The sequence below is a fragment of the Mytilus trossulus genome, unplaced genomic scaffold, assembly GCF_036588685.1.
Source record: "Mytilus trossulus isolate FHL-02 unplaced genomic scaffold, PNRI_Mtr1.1.1.hap1 h1tg000424l__unscaffolded, whole genome shotgun sequence".
NCBI lineage: Eukaryota > Metazoa > Mollusca > Bivalvia > Mytilida > Mytilidae > Mytilus > Mytilus trossulus.
Window position 1 is genome coordinate 176,908 of NW_026963354.1, and position 23,780 is coordinate 200,687.

The 23,780-nt window shown below is 33.4% G+C and overlaps 1 protein-coding gene across 1 annotated transcript; it reads left to right on the forward strand.

Annotated features, from left to right (window-relative positions):
* The first annotated feature begins 4,973 nt into the window (after positions 1-4,973).
* Positions 4,974-23,177, forward strand: LOC134702193 (probable methyltransferase-like protein 24). Its single transcript, XM_063563260.1, has 6 exons — positions 4,974-5,161; positions 10,133-10,211; positions 13,986-14,108; positions 15,223-15,294; positions 21,898-22,078; positions 22,728-23,177. Exons 1-6 carry the CDS (start codon positions 5,017-5,019, stop codon positions 23,037-23,039), a joined length of 912 nt encoding a protein of 303 aa, XP_063419330.1. The 5' UTR covers positions 4,974-5,016; the 3' UTR covers positions 23,040-23,177.
* The last annotated feature ends 603 nt before the right edge of the window (positions 23,178-23,780 follow it).

Here is a 23,780-nt window from a genome sequence, read left to right on the forward strand (position 1 = left end):
AAAATTCAATTAAATGTATTTGTCTGGATTTTACTGTTGCAATATGAACTTGCTACAATAATTATACAATATAATATAATTTGCCAATATATATACATTATAAAATTAATTGTAACATAAATTAGATTTTTTCCTTTGATGTTTTTATGAAATAATTTGCTTAAAAAGTGTGGTGAGGCAAAATCATGGTATATTATATGCAAATTAATGTTGTACCATACTTTGCTAATTAAATATGCACCTCAACAAGTATTCAAAGGGAAAAGGCGGAGCTTCAGCCATGGCCATACCATATTCATGTTCATGTTATTCAATGGCTGAAGCTCCACCTTTTTTTTTTAAATGTATCCGCCTCTTAAATATTTAGGAAACTGTTAAACGTACTAAAAGGTCAAGATCTTCATTTGTTTTCATTTCATAACAAAAAACAATAAATTATGTGTACCCAAATCTTAAGAAACCTTTTTCAAACTATATAGGATTGTTACGAATTCCCCTAATTTTGGAAACAATTACTAAATGTTTCTTCTTTAAGTTGTGAAAACAATGAAATTTGAAACTATCATTTCCTTTGCGAAGATCCGATTAAATTTCGATTTTAAAAGGGGGTACCTATAGAAAAAGGAATAAATATCGGCTACAAATATCTGTTAAAAAACATGATTTTTTTTTTGCGATCAATTAGGGGAACGTACACTATCTACGCTCCCTGGATCCGCTACTGTTGAAGTACAGTGTTTTATCATTAAAATTGTGTTTTAATAAATAATCTAATAATCGAATTAATAAAATAACGGAAGAAAGCAGTTTGTACGAAAACTAGAAATGTATGACATGTATAAATATGCATTTTTCAATGAGATGAAAATTCTGTAAAATATGATTAATTTGTATGATACTTGAAAACAAAAAAAAAACCAATTCTTACCATCATTAGAATAATTATTTAATCCTTGTCCGACGCTGGAATCCGATATTTTTATTTACCTCAGTCTGATGACATTATGAAGTAGCTTGCGCAAGCAACCATACACGGGGCGCAAAACTAAATAATAATCGGGAAAATCTGACATTTTCTTTCCTTTTTGCAAATTCAGGGGTTCTATTACATGAAATACACAGAATATCATACACGAGGCGCAAAGGTGACTTGCGCGAGCTTCCATTTCATTGGATAAAACTGTAACGTGATCAATTTCCAATATTAGTTGAAGGTCTTGAAGCTGTCAATCATTTTATTTATATTACAAATTTTATATACCATGTGTCTTACTCATTAACATATTTAAACAAACTCATCCTTCGGATTCGTTTGTTTAAATATGTTAACTCGTAATAACCATGGTATATATAGTACTTATTACCTAACACATGTCATAGATATTCATATTAACTTGAAGCTGCACGAATTTTAAAATTTGCCTGTTTACACACACAGGCCGTGTTCACATCGACCTAAATTAGTTGTTGAGTTAGGCAGCAAGTTTTTTTTTCGCCTTCGGCGAAGAACAATCTATTTTTTTTTAGCGAAAAACCGAAAACAATTTTTTTCTTTCACTTTTATCATTACATATAGTGGCAGCTGTGGGTGAAACAAACATTTTTTTTTCTCAGAGTCCAAAACAAATTATTTTTTTCACCTAAAAATGGAAACAAACTTTTTTTTCCAAAAAAAACCCCATAGCCCCCCCCCCCCCCTCCCAGAAAATCAAATGGTTGCTGCCTTAGTGTTACTACGAATACTTTATTTCTCATAAAACTACAATTACATAGTTATAGAGAACATACATAAATATAACTATAAGGTACAATTTTTACAAGCATGTGTGACAATGAAATTAACTTGGAGGACTGACTTTCACATTTATAACCTTGATAAATTTACATAGTTTTTCTAATATTACAATATTACATGAATTAAACAGTTGATCAAACTTATAGATATTAGGGTTAGACCAGCAGTATGTAGGTAAAATTTTCTTTCTTTCAAACATAAAAGATCCACAATTCATAATATAATGGTATTCGTCACCAATGTCGTTTGAGTCACAGAGACGGCAGATTCTGTCTTCTCTCGGTAAACCCTGCCACCTTCCAGACTCAATCGGCAAGTGGTGACTACCACATCTATATTTGCATAATGTATAAATAAATGTGTAAGGTAAAACAGAAAAATATTTTTCCAATTGAAAATTATTTTTAAAAATACGATAGCATAAAGTTTTAGGTGATTCGGCAACAAATGCAAAGCATTCTTGTTGAAACTGATCTTTAAGTTTTTGCTCAATACATTTTGACACCCATTTATCAGCAAACTGTGCATTCCATATATTGGACATACCACAATTATCAAAAATATTTTTAATATATGATATCCACTTAGTGTTTTTTCCGTAATCATTATAATATAAAAATACAAGTTTATATAATACAGCACAAATTTTACTTTCTTTTCCATTAAGAAGTCTACTCCAGAAATTAATCATTCGCAGTTTTACAGACACAGTATTAAAATAGGGTATCTGCCAAGTTCTGCATACACTATGAAATTTGGAGTAGACTGTTTTAAATGTAAAATCATTCTACAAAATTGTAAATGTACACGTTCAAGAATATCTATATTTTCAAAACCCCATATTTCTGATCCATACTCATAAACTAAACACAATTGCGTTCCCATTGATAAAACTCAATGTTTACATGTAGTTTAAATCATGTTTTATCTACACACAGTCGGTAGTCAATGTAGGCCTTGTGTAGGTTAAGTGTACACAAAACTAGGCATTTAGAACATTAGTTTTACCGTGTATATATAAGGAGGAACCTTTTTTTGAGTAAAATTGATAATTTTTGATAATTATTAGTACAGTTCTTTACAGAACTTCTTTACAGATTTTGTAGTCTAAATAACAGATTTTTTTTTGTTTTAAAAAAATTTAACGTACTTTATTAACCCCTAATCAAGACTCAAAGCAGAATCATTGCCGAACCCATAAGGCCGCAACCAATTGATTTTCCGGGGGGAGGGGCTATTGTAGTTAAAAACATGTGAATAAAACATAAAGGCAAGGGGGTGGGATGGTGAGCTATGGATTTTGTTTTGGAAACAAAAAATATTTCCAGTTTTTGGCCCTGAAAAAAAAATGTTTGTTTCACCCTCAGATGCCACTATGTAATGCTAAAATTGATTTCGACTTGTTACTAAAAATTTTCTGAAAAAAATAAATAGCCCACGCACCCCTCACTTTACACGATTCACGCATAAATGCATGATTAAACAAATTGTGCGGTAAATGATATGTTTGTCTAGTATCTCAGATCCGTTAAATAACACATAAAATAAATTATAAAAAAACGTTACCCTATTCCTTTACCAAATACTCCTTGGAGAAGAAATACCATTTGAAACAAACAGAAAAGATAAAAATGTAGTGATCCCTAATATCTCAATCTTTTTTTTCGGCTGTAAACACGCAGCTAACGTTTTCTAATGCGGAATCGAGACATCTCTAGTATATTCAAACTACTGCAAATTATGAAAATGGCTTTCATAAAGTAGCAACCACTTAACTTTAAAAAGGGGGAGGGTTTTTATTTTTATTTTATCTGAGTCAGATTTTTTTTTCGCGCGTACGTTTTTATTCCTTTTTTTTTTCGATGCTGGTGATCAAATACTTTTTTCAATATTTAACACTATAATGTATGGGGAAACTCTTGATTCAGAATATTTTTTTTATCATCTGTATGACCATTTTTTCAGTTTTGTTTTTATCAAATTGGGGATCGGAATATTTCCATTCTCACCCCTACCCCCTTTTGAAGTCAAATGGTTGTTTCCTTACCGCTAGATAAATTGTCCAAAAATTTTGAATTCAGTTCTACGTAATGAACATTCAAATGACATATAGTTTACAAGTGGGAACTAATCTTATGTACAGGTAGCTAAACAAGATGTATAGATGTGAACAAATGTAATGTGAAACCAGTGTACACTACACTAAACTAATTGTAAACATGTTTACTCTACACGGCGTTTGGTGTGAACACGGCCTGAGACTGTCTTAAAAGAGATTGGTTGGGAAACTTTAGAGGAACGAAGAAAAGAAGAAAACTTCAATTATTTTATAAAATTCAGAATAATAATGCCCCTGAATTAACCTTGTGCCTCCTAAAATTCAAAGTAAAACACAATATCCCTTGCGAAATGGACAAGATATCATTTTGCCATCTTGCAGGCTGACACTAACTTCCCAATCCTTTATCCCATCAACAATTAAACTTTGGAATAATTTGAACATATCAGTTCGAAATGTAGACTCGTTATCAAAATTATTATCGTTATCAACATTATATATCTGATCCAACATGTACATGTGGTTTGGATATTGAGGACATGCACCATTTTTTCTTTGATTGTCCTTTCTATCTAAATGAAAGGGCTATACTGTTTAATGGTCTCAGCTGGCTTCCCGAAGGCTGCAATTTGAACTTAACACTAGTCTATTGTTTTTGGAAAAGAAACTCTTTCCTATGATCAAAATGTGCAAATTGTTAAACAAGTATTCAATTTTATAAAGAGATCAAAACGATTCCTCGTAGTATAGTATCAACATACTAGGTAAAACACACATCATCATCATTATCATCATCAACCTAATCTCTGTCGTTCTTTCATCATTCTCTCTACTTTTTTCAGTATAGATAAGTAATATTTATGTTGTTTATATTATTGTATGATGCATGCTCACGTCTAATTTTTATTGTTATATATATTGTGTCTGATCCTTTTTCGCTTTGAGCAAATAAAATATGTTTAAACTAAAAAACTAAAAATAGATATTCATTTTACATTCATCTGTACAAATCCTATTATCAATGATAATTCACATCATTTTCTCTCTACAATACATTACTTCCTTTTGTGTAACTTAAGTTTAATTAAGCCTTGAGCATGTTTCAAATCAGTTGTTGTTTTAACCTCCGCCAAATAGGACCGAAATATATCCAATCTCTACTATGTTTCAACAAGTGATCAACAAAATGTTTAAAAACAACAATTTTATTCCAATACTTTTGTTCTTTGCTGTAATAATATTGTTGAAATATCAGAACTACATATCAATGACGGAAATTAGGAATTTAATAAAATGTGTTAAATCCGGTACGTAAAACGGTAATGCATGTTTTATAAGTGTAATTTTATCTATAACCGAATATAACTCTTTAAAAGTTTTCATTGATTCATTTTTCATAAAAAAGACGAAATGTTGTTACAGTAGACATGACTTATATTTAGTTGTCTATAAAATAGGAAATGTTGTTACAGTAGACATGACTTATATTTAGTTATCTATAAAATAGGAAATGTTGTTACAGTAGACATGACTTATATTTAGTTGTCTATAAAATAGGAAATGTTGTTACAGTAGACATGACTTATATTTAGTTGTCTATAAGATAGGAAATGTTGTTACAGTAGACATGACTTATATTTAGTTGTCTATGAAATAGGAAATGGTGTTACAGTAGACATGACTTATATTTAGTTGTCTATAAAATAGGAAATGTTGTCACAGTAGACATGACTTATATTTAGTTGTCTATAAAATAGGAAATGTTGTTACAGTAGATATGACTTATATTTAGTTGTCTATAAAATACGAAATGTTGTCACAGTAGACATGTTATATATTTATAGTTGTCTATAAAAGAGGAAATGTTGTTACAGTAGACATGACTTATATTTAGTTGTCTATATGCCTTAAAATAGGAAATGTTGTTACAGTAGACATGACTTATATTTAGTTGTCTATAAAATAGGAAATGTTGTTACAGTAGACATGACTTATATTTAGTTGTCTATGAAATAGGAAATGTTGTTACAGTAGACATGACTTATATTTAGTTGTCTATAAAATAGGAAATGTTGTTACAGTAGACATGACTTATATTTAGTTGTCTATAGATAGGAAATGTTGTTACAGTAGACATGACTTATATTTAGTTGTCTATAAGATACGAAATGTTGTCACAGTAGACATGTTATATATTTATAGTTGTCTATAAAAGAGGAAATGTTGTTACAGTAGACATGACTTATATTTGTTTGTCTATAAAATAGGAAATGTTGTTACAGTAGACATGACTTATATTTAGTTGTCTATAAAATAGGAAATGTTGTTACAGTAGACATGACTTATATTTAGTTGTCTATAAAATAGGAAATGTTGTTACAGTAGACATGACTTATATTTAGTTGTCTATGAAATAGGAAATGTTGTTACAGTAGACATGACTTATATTTGTTTGTCTATAAAATAGGAAATGTTGTTACAGTAGACATGACTTATATTTAGTTTTCTATAAAATAGGAAATGTTGTTACAGTAGACATGACTTATATTTAGTTGTCTATAAAATAGGAAATGTTGTTACAGTAGACATGACTTATATTTAGTTGTCTATAAAATAGGAAATGTTGTTACAGTAGACATGACTTATATTTAGTTGTCTATAAAATAGGAAATGTTGTTACAGGAGACTTGACTTATATTTAGTTGTCTATAAAATAGGAAATGTTGTTACAGGAGACATGACTTATATTTAGTTGTCTATAAAATAGGAAATGTTGTTACAGTAGACATGACTTATATTTAGTTGTCTATGAAATAGGAAATGTTGTTACAGTAGACATGACTTATATTTAGTTGTCTATAAAATAGGAAATGTTGTTACAGTAGACATGACTTATATTTAGTTGTCTATGAAATAGGAAATGTTGTTACAGTAGACATGACTTATATTTAGTTGTCTATGAAATAGCAAATGTTGTTACAGTAGACTTGACTTATATTTAGTTGTCTATAAAATAGGAAATGTTGTTACAGTAGACATGACTTATATTTAGTTGTCTATGAAATAGGAAATGTTGTTACAGTAGACATGACTTATATTTAGTTGTCTATGAAATAGGAAATGTTGTTACAGTAGACATGACTTATATTTAGTTGTCTATGAAATAGGAAATGTTGTTACAGTAGACATGACTTATATTTAGTTGTCTATGAAATAGGAAATGTTGTTACAGTAGACATGACTTATGTTTAGTTATCTATTAAATAGGAAATGTTGTTACAGTAGACATGACTAATATTTAGTTGTCTATAGAATAGGAAATGTTGTTACAGTAGACATGACTTATTTTTAGTTATCTATAAAATAGGAAATGTTGTTACAGTAGACATGACTTATATTTAGTTGTCTATAAAATAGGAAATGTTGTTACAGGAGACTTGACTTATATTTAGTTGTCTATAAAATACGAAATGTTGTCACAGTAGATTTGACTTATATTTAGTTGTCTATAAAATAGGAAATGTTGTTACAGTAGACATGACTTATATTTAGTTGTCTATGAAATAGGAAATGTTGTTACAGTAGACATGACTTATATTTAGTTGTCTATGAAATAGGAAATGTTGTTACAGTAGACATGACTTATGTTTAGTTATCTATTAAATAGGAAATGTTGTTACAGTAGACATGACTTATATTTAGTTGTCTATAGAATAGGAAATGTTGTTACAGTAGACATGACTTATATTTAGTTATCTATAAAATAGGAAATGTTGTTACAGTAGACATGACTTATATTTAGTTGTCTATAAAATAGGAAATGTTGTTACAGTAGACATGACTTATATTTAGTTGTCTATAAAATAGGAAATGTTGTTACAGTAGATATGACTTATATTTAGTTGTCTATAAAATAGGAAATGTTGTTACAGTAGACATGACTTATATTTAGTTGTCTATGAAATAGGAAATGTTGTTACAGTAGACATGACTTATATTTAGTTGTCTATAAGATAGGAAATGTTGTTACAGTAGACATGACTTATATTTAGTTGTCTATAAAATAGGAAATGTTGTTACAGTAGACATGACTTATATTTAGTTGTCTATAAAATAGGAAATGTTGTTACAGTAGACATGACTTATATTTAGTTGTCTATAAAATAGGAAATGTTGTTACAGTAGACATGACTTATATTTAGTTGTCTATAAAATAGGAAATGTTGTTACAGTAGACATGACTTATACTTAGTTGTCTATGAAATAGGAAATGTTGTCACAGTAGATTTGACTTATATTTAGTTGTCTATAAAATAGGAAATGTTGTTACAGTAGACATGACTTATATTTAGTTGTCTATAAAATAGGAAATGTTGTTACAGTAGACATGACTTATATTTAGTTGTCTATAAGATAGGAAATGTTGTTACAGTAGACATGACTTATATTTAGTTGTCTATAAAATAGGAAATGTTGTTACAGTAGACATGACTTATATTTAGTTGTCTATAAAATAGGAAATGTTGTTACAGTAGACATGACTTATATTTAGTTGTCTATATGCCTTAAAATAGGAAACGTGTTACAGTAGACATGACTTATATTTAGTTGTCTATATGCCTTCAAATAGGAAATGTTGTCACAGTAGACATGACTTATATTTAGTTGTCTATAAAATAGGAAATGTTGTTACAGTAGACATGACTTATATTTAGTTGTCTATATGTCTTAAAATAGTAAATGTTGTTACAGTAGACATGACTTATATTTATTTGTCTATAAAATAGGAAATAGTGTTACAGTAGATATGACTTATATTTAGTTGTCTATAAAATAGGAAATGTTGTTACAGTAGACATGACTTATATTTAGTTGTCTATAAAATAGGAAATGTTGTTACAGTAGACATGACTTATATTTAGTTGTCTATAAAATAGGAAATGTTGTTACAGTAGACATGACTTATATTTAGTTGTCTATGAAATAGGAAATGTTGTTACAGGAGACTTGACTTATATTTAGTTGTCTATAAAATAGGAAATGTTGTTACAGTAGATATGACTTATATTTAGTTGTCTATAAAATAGGAAATGTTGTTACAGTAGACATGACTTATATTTAGTTGTCTATAAAATAGGAAATGTTGTTACAGTAGACATGACTTATATTTAGTTGTCTATAAAATAGGAAATGTTGTTACAGTAGACATGACTTATATTTAGTTGTCTATGAAATAGGAAATGTTGTTACAGTAGACATGACTTATATTTAGTTGTCTATGAAATAGGAAATGTTGTTACAGTAGACATGACTTATATTTAGTTGTCTATAAAATAGGAAATGTTGTTACAGTAGACATGACTTATATTTTGTTGTCTATAAAATAGGAAATGTTGTTACAGTAGACATGACTTATATTTAGTTGTCTATAAAATAGGAAATGTTGTTACAGTAGACATGACTTATATTTAGTTGTCTATAAAATAGGAAATGTTGTTACAGTAGATATGACTTATATTTAGTTGTCTATAAAATAGGAAATGTTGTTACAGTAGACATGACTTATATTTAGTTGTCTATAAAATAGGAAATGTTGTTACAGTAGACATGACTTATATGTGCTTATATTATCCTCGTCCTTTGGGTTCTGGTGAATATTTGTCCCAATTACAATCATATAACATTTCAAATACGCTTGAAGTACTCAATCTGTCTTTATACGACTTACACCTTGTTCACTTTGATATCAGCTGCAGCATTTCATAAAATATTTCTAAACAACAAATTAATTTAACGCAGACAAAATCACGACCTCTTGCAATGTCTAATGTAGATAAGAAATGAAAATAAGATAAGTAACTGCAACTTAGCTATATATTTTTTTTGATAACAAAAAATAATTTTAAAATGAACTTTTTGCACAACTGATATAGAGGATGAGAATAATACAAATAATGTTAAAGAGCTTTGTAATTTAGATTAAATTTTTATATCTTTTAAGCTTACAATCGATATAAGTCAAAATAATGTTTATGTATTAAGCAGATTTATAATAACGACACCTTCTGTTATATTGTCACTTAGTTTGTGTGTATATATGTAATATTGATGTGAATGTTATTCAAAGGCTATAATATATAGTTTGTATAATAATACTTTATTTCCGTAAGCAAATACAGCTTATTGGATTTACACAATATGAATATCCAATAGATAATATATGTATAGACTATGATGATAATAAAGATACATTTTATTATTCATATTAACTTTTTCAGGAAAAAGGGTGACAATATCAAAACCAAACTCGTTAGATTCCACCAATCAACAGGATAAAGCATTTGAAGAATTGACAACGTAAGTTTGAAAAAGGAGATAATATAAAAAAAGATGTGGTATGATTGCCAATGAGACAACTATCCACAAAATACCAAAATGACACAAACATTACCAACTATAGGTCACCGTACGGCCTTCAACAATGAGCAAAGCCCATACCGTATAGTCAGCTATAAAAGGCCCCGATAAGACGATGTAAAACAATTCAAACGAGAAAAGTAACGGCCTTATTTATGTAAAAAAATGAACGAAAAACAAATATGTAACACATAAACAAACGACAACCACTGAATTACAGGCTCCTGACTTGGTAGGTATGATTGTCAATGAGTCAACCCCGTCTGGAAATCAAAAACATATCATGTAGGGGGCAAAAAATAACTTCAAAATATTATAACATAAGGGATACTTAAATTCTTGATCAGTCCATGAATACTGGCGCATGTGCACAATGTGGAATACTTGACATGCCCGCGTTCATGACATGGCATGTCGTTTGTTGGTTTTTGTTTTTAGTCATGGAATTGTCAGTTTTTCTTCAACTTATAAGTTTGAATGTCCCTTTGGTGTCTTCCGACTCTTTTGTTCTATACCCAAATTATGGCCTTATGTCCTACTTGGAGGGGGGAAGTGAAGAGGATAAGTAAGTTCCCAATGGCCTTATGCCCCAATGGGGATTAGAGGATAAGTAAGATCCCAAATGGCCTTATGTCCCACTGGGGATGAAGAGGATAAGTAAGATTCCAATGGCCATGTGTCCCGCTGGGGGGGTGAAGGGGATGTGTAAGATCCGCATGGCGTTATGTCCCACTGGGGATGAAGGATATAAGTAAGATCCCAATAACCTTATGTCCCGCTGGGGATGAAGGGGATAACTAAGATCCCAATGGCATTATGTCCCGCTGGGGATGAAGGGGATAAGTAAGTTCCCAATGGCCTTATGCCCCAATGGGGATTAGAGGATAAGTAAGATTCCAAATGGCCGTATGTCCCACTGGGGATGAAGAGGATAAGTAAGATACCAATGACGTTATGTCCCGCTGTGGTTGAAGGGTATAAGTAAGATCCCAATGACCTTATGTCCCACTGGGGATGAAGGATATAAGTAAGATCCCGATGGCCTTATGTCCCGCTGGGGATGAAGGGTATAAGTGAGATCCCAATGGCCTTATGTCCCGCTGTGGTTGAAGGGTATAAGTAAGATCCCAATGGCCTTATGTCACGCTGTGGTTGAAGGGTATACGTAAGATCCCAATGACCTTATGTCCCACTGGGGATGAAGGGTATAAGTAAGATCCCGATGGCCTTATGTCCCACTGGGGATGAAGGGTATAAGTAAGATCCCAATGACCCTATGTCCCACTGGGGATGAAGGATATAAGTAAGATCCCGATGGCCTTATGTCCCACTGGGGATGAAGGGTATAAGTAAGATCCTGATGGCATTATGTCCCACTGGGGATGAAGGGTATAAGTAAGATCCCAAATGGCCTTATGTCCCACTGGAGATGAAGGGTATAAGTAAGATTCCAATGACCTTATGTCCCACTGGGGATGAAGGGTATAAGTAAGATCCCAATAACCTTATGTCCCGCTGTGGTTGAAGGGTATAAGTAAGATCCCAATGACCTTATGTCCCACTGGGGATGAAGGGTATAAGTAAGATCCCGATGGCCTTATGTCTCACTGGGGATGAAGGTGATAAGTAAGATCCCAATGGCATTATGTCCCACTGGGGATGAAGGAGATAAGTAAGATCCCAATGGCGTTATGTCCCACTGGGGATGAAGGGTATAAGTAAGATCCCAATGACCTTTTGTCCCACTGGGGATGAAGGGTATAAGTAAGATCCCGATGGCCTTATGTCCCACTGGGGATGAAGGATATAAGTAAGATCCTGATGGCATTATGTCCCACTTGGAATGAAGGGGATAAGTAAGATCCCGATGGCCTTATGTCCCACTGGGGATGAAAGGGATTAGTAAGATCCCAAATGGCCTTATGCCCCAACGGGGATTAGATGATAAGTAAGATCCAAATGACCGTTTGTCCCACTGGGAATAATGCGGATACGTAAGATCCCAATGGCCTCATGTCCCCCACGGGATGAAGATGATAAGTAAGATCCCAATGGCGTTTTGTCCCACATAGGATGAAGGGGATAAGTGAGATCCAAATGCCGTCATGTCACACTGGGGAAGAAGGGTATAAGTAAGATCCCAATGGCCTTATGTCCCGATTGGGATGGAGGGGATAAGTAAGATCCTAATGGCGTTATGTCCTACTGGGGATGAAGGGGATAAGTAAGATCCAAATGGCCTTATGTCCCACTGGGGATGAAGGGTATAAGTAAGATCCCTATAGCCTTATGTCCCACTGGGGATGAAGGGGATAAGTAAGATCCCAATGGCGTTATGTCCCACTGGGAATGAAGAGGATAAATAAGATCCCAATGGCGTTATGTCCCACTGGGGATGATGGGGATAAGTAAGATTTCAGTGGCGTTATTTCCTATTGGGGATGAAGGGGATAAGTAAGTTCCCAATAGCCTAATGTCCCACTGGGGATGAGGCCTTATGTCCCACTGGGGATGAAGGGTATAAGTAAGATCCCAATGGCCTTATGTCCCACTGGGGATGAAGGGGATAAATGAGATCCCAATGGCGTTATGTCCCACTGGGGATGAAGGGGATAAGCAAGATCCCAATGGCCTTATATCCCACTGGGGATGAAGGGGATAAGTAAGATCCCAAGGGCCGTATGTCCCACTGGGGATGAAGAGGATAAGTAAGATCCCAATGACCTTATGTCCCACTGGGGATGAAGGGTATAAGTAAGATCCCGATGGCCTTATGTCCCACTGGGGATGAAGGGTATAAGTAAGATCCCAATGACCCTATGTCCCACTGGGGATGAAGGGTATAAGTAAGATCCCGATGGCCTTATGTCCCACTGGGGATGAAGGTGATAAGTAAGATCCCAATGGCATTATGTCCCACTGGAGATGAAGGGAATAAGTAAGATCCCAATGGCATTATGTCCCACTGGGGATGAAGGGGATAAGTAAGATCCCAATGGCCTTATGTCCCACTGGGGATGAAGGGGATAAGTAAGATCCCAATGGCTTAGTGTCCCACTGGGGATGAAGGTGATAAGTAAGATCCCAATGGCATTATGTCCCACTGGGGATGAAGGGGATAAGTAAGATCCCAATGGCCTTATGTCCCACTGGGGATGGAGGGGATAAGTAAGTTCCCAATGGCGTTATGTCCCACTGGGGATGAAGGGTATAAGTAAGATCCCAATGGCTTTATGTCCCACTTGGGATGAATGGGATTAGTAAGATCCCAATGGCCTTATGTCCCACTGGGGATGAATGGGATTAGTAAGATCGCAATGGCCCTATGTCCACTTTGGATGGAGGGATGAAGAGAATAAGTAAGATCCCAATAATTGTGAAGGTTTTATCGTACACAATATCAATAATTTCGTTATGCTAAGACCCGTTTAGTTACATTGCTACACATCTATAGCAAGTTACCGGAATCTTTGGACGAAGTTTCTTGTTAGCTGGATAACAAATATGTCTTTCTAAACAAAGTAATTCTTTAGCTCAATTTGGTTAGAGCGCTGACTTGAAACGCAGATGTCCAGTGTTTGATTCGTTTACAAGAGCATTCAGATAGCATTACAAAGGTCGAATGTGTTTGGAGGAGAAAATTAATAATTCATTGTGATTTATTGTCACTGTAAAATCATTACTAAAAATTACTGTTTTTTTTTTCTATTTTAGAGAGTTACGTCAAGTAGGTGGCATCGAATATAAATGTCCAAATTTAATCAATCGAGGAAACTGGCATGATTGTAATTCCTCTCCATTTATAGCCAGGAAACAATGTCTGGTGTATTCCTTTGGGTGAGTATTACTTTTGATTAATCTAATTGGCTGATGTATTTGACCAAATGTCAATTCTTTTCGTCTGAAGTTTGCTAAATAACTTCTTTTTACGCACTACTTTACAGTTACTTTTTGTTTTCTTTTGGTTGTTAACCCCCGGTCACACTGTCACGTTTTACTACGTTTCATGTACGTTTTGAATAAAAATGTCACGATATTTTGAAAGCTAGGTTTTACTAGACTTGTGTTACGTTCTTATCACGTTTTGCTACGCGTTAGTACGTGTAGACCACGTTCCGCTAAGCTTTGATACGTATTTACTAGGTTTCTACTTTGTTTCAATTTTCGCTACGTTTGTTGTTGAATTTTCAAGACATACGGGGCAGGTCCCGTTTTGAACAATGGATCACTACGTTTCGATACACTTCGTTACGTTTACTCCCATTTCGTTACGGCTACGCTTTCAAAACGTGGTAAAACGTAGCTCTTGAAACGTGACAGCCTGACTGAGGGTTAAGGGCTACTTCTGACATTAATTTTTCTGTCTGTATGTTTGTTAGGGATATTTCTGCAGTATAAGTTTTCTCTATTCATTCAATGTTTTCTAATAGAATTAACATCACAAATAATTATTGTTGTATCCTGATGCATATATCTGTATCTTACAATTCGATTGTTTGGTAAAAGAGAGACAAAAGAAACCACATAGACATTCCATCTTGTTGGTCGATAATAGTGACAACGCCACGGCAAAAAACAAAAAAGATCAAAAGACAAACAACAGTTTACAAAACACAACATAGAAAACTAACGCCACTAAAGACTAAACAAAACGCACCACACAAAAACCAGGGGTGAGCCAGGTCCTCAGGATTGGTAAATGTTGATAGTTTTGTTTGCAGTGTCTTTGATTATCCCACATTTTGCTTAATGGACAGTCAAACATTCAACGACCTCAAAGAAAAACTTATTGACGTCTTGAGGTTTGTTCTGTGCTGGAAAACGTGCCAGACTTTGAGATGAGGACGTATTTTTTTGCTTTTTGTTTTGTGAAAGAGATTTTGTTATGAATGAATATATTACATACTATCAGTTCCAATATTTTTACTTATTCGATTTTTGTATTCTTCAGAATAAATTACGATTTCCGATTTGATGACGCTATGGCTCGCGTAGGCTGTGAAGTTCATTCATTTGACCCAAGGTAAGTTACCATAGATTTTTATGTGCATAATTACTTATTGAAATATTTGATGAAGGTCAAAATTAAAAATTGATTTTTAACAATGTATGGAAAAATCGCCCTCAAATTTTTCAGATGTCACGAACAGATAAAAAAAAAAAGTTATTTGTAATTTCGGATTAAAGGTAAGTGTGGTGCGTGTGTTCGTAATTTGCATAAATAAATTTCATCATTATTGGCGATAATCCCTTTCCCCCGTTTTTCTCGAGCCCCTGGTTTGGTGTTGTGTTTTATTTGTGTATCTACAGGGACACCAAATGAAATCAGTTCAATCATTTTATCCAACCAGTATCGTTTTGCAATTCATAAAAAGCAAGTTGAGGAAGAAAACACAGATGTATTTACAGTATTTCTAATTCTTCTATAGTCTAAAATGATGCTACATGTTTGCATTTTTTTTATATCGATTGAAAAAAAGATAACAAGTATACTGACGAACCTTAAAAACGCAACACGTATTTTGTTTATTTTTTTTTATTCAAATAATGACTAATAAGAAAGACGTTTCGACAAAGCTACTGCGAGCCTCTGGAACAATCTTCCTAGCCATCTAAGACATGAACACTCAATCGAACTTTTAAAAAAAAATTTGAAAACCCATTATTTTAGACTCGCTTTCAGTGATTACATGTAACTTTTTATATGTACGGCGGGCGGCAACCAAATGGTGTCCGTGCATTTACTCATGAACCGTTCAACCAAAGCTTTTAAAATTTTAATATGTTGTTACTGACAACAAAATGAAGGTCAAGTTCAATAATGACGATTTTGACTTTTACCGTTCAGGAGTTATGGTTCTTGGAAGATTGAAAAATGGCATTTCCAGTCGTGTCCGTGCATTTAATTATGAACTGTTCAACCAAAGCTTTCCAAATTTTAATATGTTGTTACTGATGACAAAATGGAGGTCAAGTTCAATAATGTCGATTTTGACTTTTACCGTTAAGAGTTATGGTTCTTGAAAGATCGAAAAATGGCGTTTCCATTCATGTTGTTGCATTTACTCATGAACCATTCAACCTAAGCATTTCAAATTCTAATATTTTGATACTGATGACAAAAATTAGGTCAAATTTTATACTGACAATTTTCATCTTACGTTCATCAGTTATGGTTCTTGTGATATTGGGCAGGACACAAATAAATGTTAATAAATCCGGTTTGCTGTCGTTGTGACAGCCTCTTGTATTTCAATCAAATAAGGCAACGGCGTTTGCAACACAGAATAATGGCTACAACGTCAGTTTTTTTTACCAAGTCGTTGGATGTCATTGGCAGGCAGATTTACATAACCAATGTTTCTCGTATGATGAAATGTAAAATAATCCACTTTAGTATTGTTTATAAAGGTTTCAGAGTACACCACATTACTGCATAAAACCAAATTGAAATGGGTGGAAATAAGCATTAGGTGCATACCAGTCCATATGATTTAAACGTTAAGCGCCACGCAATCAATTCAACTTTCGAATTTCAAACTTACCCGCTTAGACGATGAAGAAATGAATCAACTTTATATTAAATTTAGAATCCCATGCGTAAAAGAGGGACGAAAGACACCAAAGGGACAGTCAAACTCGTAAATCTAAAACAAACTGACAACGCCATGGCTAAAAATGAAAAAGACAAACAGAAAAACAATAGTACACATGACACAACATAGAAAACGAAAGAATAAACAACACGAACCCCACCAAAAACTAGGGGTGATCTCAGGTGCTCCGGAAGGGTAAGCAGATCCTGCTCCACATGCGGCACCCGTCGTGTTGCTTATGTGATTACAAATCCAGTAAATAGTCTAATTCGGTAGGTCAAATTCATGAAAGGGAAGGGAATTGTAGTTACGACGTAAGGAACATATCCGATATCATTTGTGAAACGGTTATTCCATAACGGTCAACCAACTCGTGATGGCGTCCGTAAAATTTACGAAGGGATGATTTCAACTTCACCATTTGGAACTCTTGGTTTAATAGCTTCCTTGTGAGCAGTAACCCTCTATCAAGAAAATCATGATAGGAAATGCAAGCACGGGAATATCGTATCAATTGGGAGATATATACCCCGTATGCAGGTGCTGCTGGAATGTTGCTACTTAGAAATGGAAAGTTCACAATTGGAAAGCTGAAATCATCTCTTTTGTCGTAAAGTTTTGTCTTCAACCGACCCTCATTGTCAATTTCTAGATGTAAGTCAAGATATGAAGCCGACTTAACTGTATCTGTAGTATCCTTTATCTCCAATTCGATGGGATAGATGCGATCCACATAGTCACCAAATTTTGAATTGTTTAGTGAAAGAACGTCATCTATATAGCGGAAAGTAGAGTTAAAGGATATTGCTAACTTCTTATCTTTCTTCCTAAGAAGTTCCTGCATGAAGTCAGCCTCATAATAATAAAGAAACAAGTCAGCAAGTAGAGGGGCACAGTTTGTTCCCATTGGGATGCCGACAGTCTGTTGAAAAACACGTCCTCCGAACGTAACAAATATGTTGTCAATCAAGAAATCAAGCATCTTGATAATATCGGTTTCAGAGAATTTTTTGTTTGAATCAGAATGGTTCTTTACAAAGTATGATTTATCCCTCCCTAAGACAAGATACTTGTATCTACGTTGGCCATTCTTTTTTATGAAGCAAAGTATTACCAACTCTTTTAATTTGTCTTTTAGTTTGGAATGTGGAATACTTGTGTAAAGAGTAGAAAAGTCAAATGTTTTAATACTGTTACAAGATGAAAGAGAGTTAGATTGTATGTACTCTAAAAGATCTTTGGAATTTTTAAGTATCCACATCTGATTCACGCCACCTCTAGAAAAGGCAGTTTCACAATAACTTTGATTGCTGATAAAATGGATGTTAATAATTTAGAAAGGGGTTTCGTGGAGCACTTGGAAGACCCAGCAATATACCGTTGTTTGTAAGGACACTTATGTAGTTTAGGTATCCAATACAGTGATGGAAGATCCAGTTCTTCATCTTTGGTTGAAATACTAAAGGAACAAAGAACAGACCTATGATTATCCAGGATTTCCTCTTTGGTAAGTGTCGTGAGGGTATATGTTGGGTTTCCAAGTGAATTGTCTATACCTAATTCGTTTATCAAGCAATTAATGTAATGACTTTTACAGATAAAAACGATGTTATTTGGGGCTTTGTCTGCGGGGACAACAACATATTCATCATGGAGGTCAGATAGGTGTTTAGCAACATTTGGATCTTTGAAGATTGACGTAGCATGGGCATTGATGGACCCATTCAGTTTCTTAATTCTGATTTGTATTAACGACCTCACTGCCTTAATCCATTCGGATAGAGTGTCTACGTCTTCCTTCTCGCGCTTAGCCCATTGCCTGGCATAATCCTCGACTGAATCCATCAAAATTTTAAAGTTGTGTTTCCAATTGATGGATTAGGGCTCACGATATTTCGGACCTTTCGATAACACGTTTCGTAGAGAAGTGTTATTAACAATGTTAAGGTCACCGGTAATAACGTGGCCAGCAGGATTATATGTGAATTGGGAACTAGCACAAGTGCAATCAGGAGGTTTAGACTTGAAGTCGTCAATATCGAGATCCTGCAAAACGCGTTTGTAATTGAAAATTTTAGTTGCAATAGGTTTGGTATAGGTATAAGAAATTATTGGTACAGACTGGTCTTTGAAATAAGGAGGTATTTTCGATTGAACTAATTTATGATGAAGGATATTGCCTAGGTTGACGCCATCGAGACCTTTGTTGGCAAAGGAAAGATTTAGAAAAGATCTTTTCTCTTTTTCATCTTTTCCAATGCGAACTGGCTTGAAAAGTCTGTGACTAGAAATATCCGAAATTATAGCTTGTAGTTTGTATTGGTTTGAATGAGGGTTTGTTACAGTGGATTCCAAACATAAATTGAACAGAGAATGAAGTTTTGAAAGGGGTAATGAATAAAGTTTCGTGCGAATGTGATGAATACCTAACGGTTTTTGTATGCATGGCAGCAAGTCATTAATAGAGACATCATGCAGAGAGGGTGATGTATAATGACGATGGCCATGACTACGTCTACGTCGAGGAGTCGAGTTGAAAATATTCATCACATTCACCGAGTTACACGAAGGACTAGATAGAATACCTATACCATCAATTTTGTCATTGCAGCCATACGGTGTTGCAGTTCCCAATTGTCTAATCCAGTAGTCTTCTTTTTGTCTACGGAGAGTCGTTGAAAGATTAGGATTGTTCGAGCTATGGTATATTTTTTCAATAATTCGAACTGTCATAGAAACGATGGAATGATCGGGCTGATTGAAATGCTGGTATAGAATGTCGTTAGCATTGAGGTTAATGTCTGATCTATGACCGCACATACGTTTGTTGAGCCTTCCTTTCGTTTCACCGACGTATACCAAGCCGCAAAGGTTGCACTCTAATCCGTAGACGACATTTATCGATTTACAATTCAGATCATCGTAATGTGTACAAGTACTTTAAAAACTAAAAAACTAATTGAGTGTTGCGTTTCTAAAGTCCGTCAGTATATTTGATAGTGTTTAGTTATGTTCGGCAAGAGAGTATCGTATAATTGTATGGCTGTTCGAATTAGATAAATACGCATCTATGCCTGAAATGACTAGCTATAGAGGCTTTACTCCCATTTCATATCCAACTAAGTTGGACATCACGTGACTTTTGTGACGTATAATAGCCGCCATTTTGTATTATATTTTCCCATATAAAATGCATATATGCTTCTATAAAGTTTAATTTTCTCTTAAACCTGATCCGTTTTCTTAATTTTGCAAATCAATCCTTGATATTCAGACATATTTTTATGAAACAATGTTGGTCCTAACAGTTTAATTTTTGATTAAATTCGGTCAAATCGGAATCGTAAAACATGCACTTTTTCTTGTCATTTCTCCGTTGACTCAATGCTAAATTACCGATACCCATGTCTAATTTTACAACAATTAAAGGAATTCTGTAAATAAAAAGCAAACTTTGCAAATCGAGTAAGTATATTCAAACATATAGCTGGCGAGGAATACTACTTAAAACAGTTTAATTTCAGGGCAAATTCGGTCAAACATGGATTAAAAAAAGAAAATTTTCCGAGATTTTTCAAAATGGCGGCTGATGTATCATATGGAAATGTTGCATCAATTCAATAATTTCTATAGTAAGACTTTCCTAGATTATATTTAATTTTTCATAAAGAATTTCTGGTGTTTCTGTTATTTTCCTTATGTGATATTTCGATATCATTGATTTCAAAATTTCTTAATAAAAATAAATATTTTAAGTGTGACACGGGAACATTTATTTTGACAGATATTCATCCAGGTGATACTGTTACCAGAAAATAGTTTACTATATCTATAATAAAAAAAAATCTCTTCTTTTTTCAAAGGTGTTTTTCAAAATTTCTGTATATTTTATCTTTCTTATGAAATACATTTATACATTCCTTTTAGAACAAAAAAAAAATGTTTTCATCCTAAGAGAGAAAAAAAATGTCCAATTATAAAAGAAAAATATTCTATACCTTTAAAATTTCATTCCTTGACCGAACAGGTGAAATCTAACTTGGGTTATAATGTTACATCATAATATACAGGTAGACGTGCAAACCAAAAGCAACCACCTGGTGACATTTCACATCCTGTCAGTGTGTATACATGTATTACATGTACCAGAGTTTAAATTTTGTGATATACAAAAGTTTTCATAAATGTACAAATAAATATCTTCTCCTTCCCTTGTCAAATCAGAAGAAGTATGTTTCATAATAAACTTTAGGAAAATATGAATATTATGAAAATTTCTTTAAAAAAATATTTTATGCTTAAAAGGCATTCAAATATTTATATGTTTCTATAATTATTTCAAAGATATATTCTGATTCAAATTTTAATTTACATGAATTTCCGATCATTGAATATGATTTTATTGTTATTTCTTTTCTAATTCAATATTTAAAGCTAAATCCAGGCATTGAATCGATGTAAAGTTTAAATTGTGTAAAAAAAACCCAGAGTTATTGTATGCATTCCAACAGAGACGTATAATACGATTGGTCTGGTTTTAACAATATTGTGTACCCGATAGTATCTATCGACAGAGTTATCGGTCCTGAATAGGACTGATATAGTTGGGTATGAAGGGTGCATGTCAGACTTGTTTTAACAAAGCCCTTACAGATTCTCTTTTGTGCTGTGAGATATAAAACCCTGTAACATAACGTATACTACTTTGATATTGAAAACAGAAATAGACAGAAATGGGAACTCTAAAGTGGTCTATTGAATGTCTCATTTCCCGGCGTTATTTCCTTTTTATACCGGTAGAACATGTCAAAATTCAAACCAATGGCTTTCTGGGGTCCCGATGTTATTCCCTTCTTATGCTTGTAGATTAGTCACCGAAGTTCCCGATGTTATTCCCTACTTATGCTTGTAGATTAGTCACCGAAGTTCCCGATGTTATTCCCTACTTATGCTTGTAGACTAGTCACCGAAGTAAAAAATCGAAAAGATATCGAGACAATACATTTCCAATTCATTATTTTCTATTGTAGCATGGGAAATACAACAAAACATATTCGAAAATCAGAAGTTCATTTTCATCCAATTGGTATAGGCGGGAAATCTAATGATGCTATTATTCCGAGAATGGATCAGTATACGAAAAAACATCCAAAGAAGACGTGGAAAGTACGAACACTGCGTCAGATAATGGAATCGTTAGGCCATGAGGATGTAAGTTGTAAAATATTTCAAGGTCAAATTAAGAAATGTTTATTGACAAGCTTGACAGAGACTTATAGATCAGGCCTACATAAGCTTAACCTCATGATCAGCTGACCTTTGTTGTCTTCGAGGTTTTTTTTTTTTTTTATATATATTTCCTTGCATACAAGATTTAAACCGGTGTTTACAAAAAATCATCCTATTAATAGTGTTTTTTCATCTTAATTTTGTTGGATTTAAATAACATCCTCCCTATTAGAACAGATTTTGTTTTGATTAAAACATATAGATTTAAAACAAAAATAGTACCGGATTCTTAGATTTTATTAATATTAATATTCATGTGAAGTGGAGAAATTGTTGTCTTAAATCAGTCTTGAATATAAAAGTCATGATCAGTCTTCCTAGAAAATATTTTTCCAATAATAATGATATGTGCATGTGTATATATTTCAATTTATAAAAATTATAAAAATGCAGCTTTTTGTTGGTGTCGCGAGAAATTTATAGCATTTGTTTTAAGTGTTAATAGATAACACATGTATCCCGTCACTTTTTTCTCTGGTAAAATAACAATGAAAGTAGCAGTTTGTCTTTCTTATATCTATATTCTTATTTGAACTTCTCTAGTAAAACATAATGTTTCAATCTCTTTCAGAGAATTTTGGATATCTTAAAGATAGACATAGAGACGTATGAATGGGAAGTCCTTCAAAATATCCTGAGTGATAATCTTACATCAAGAATTCGGCAACTAGAGTTAGAGTTCCATATATTCCCAAATACTGCTGACGTAAGCAACTATGTGGAATTGCTACAGATTTATCGTTCTTTAAAAAAGGCTGGATTTTCGCGGTACACCTGTACGGTTTACCGGTTTGACAACACAAAAAAGGTACTACAAGCAGAATGTGGATTGGTAAACTTTAAATTTGATTTCTACAAATACCCTTTGAAACATGTCGTATAAATATTGAATCAATAAACATTTTCCAAATGTCAATTATTTTTTAATGTTTTATAAATTTGGACAAAAAAATATTGATTGTTTTCTTAATTGAAAGTTTATGGTTTTCAATTTGTTCTTCAAATTGTTTCAATTGTATAAGGTGTTTGTTTTGTTTGCCACACATAATGCAGACATATGGGTGATAGCCGTAGAATCATGATGAAATTTATTATTTTAGTGAAATTTCAGGAACATCTTGTTTCTTTATTCATTGTTTGTTTTCGAACGGACTGATTTCCTATTTAGTGTATACAATAAAATTCTATTGATCAAGTAAAATTGTGGTATTAATAAAAGAAGTCTGTGCACATCTTTCTGTAGCTTTAGTAATTCCTTTCTTTCAAGATACAGAATAAACGGTCTGCACTTTTGATACTATGACTCCTCGGTCTTACAGCTTTTGATACTATGACTCCTCGGTCTTACAGCTTTTGATACTATGACTCCTCGGTCTTACAGCTTTTGATACTATGACTCCTTGGTCTTACAGCTTTTGATACTATGACTCCTCGGTCTTACAGCTTTTGATGCTATGACTCCTCGGTCTTACAGCTTTTGATACTATGACTCCTCGGTCTTACAGCTTTTGATACTATGACTCCTCGGTCTTACATCTTTTGATACTATGACTCCTCGGTCTTACAGCTTTTGATACTATGACTCCTCGGTCTTACAGCTTTTGATACTATGACTCCTCGGTCT

Bases quoted from the DNA above. Each gene is read 5' to 3' on its own strand.
- LOC134702193 (XM_063563260.1), top strand. From the start codon at position 5,017: ATGTTTCAACAAGTGATCAACAAAATGTTTAAAAACAACAATTTTATT. The intron at 10,212-13,985 runs GTAAGTTTGAAA...TTTCTATTTTAG, and splicing joins GCATTTGAAGAATTGACAAC to AGAGTTACGTCAAGTAGGTG. The intron at 22,079-22,727 runs GTAAGTTGTAAA...AATCTCTTTCAG, and splicing joins AATCGTTAGGCCATGAGGAT to AGAATTTTGGATATCTTAAA.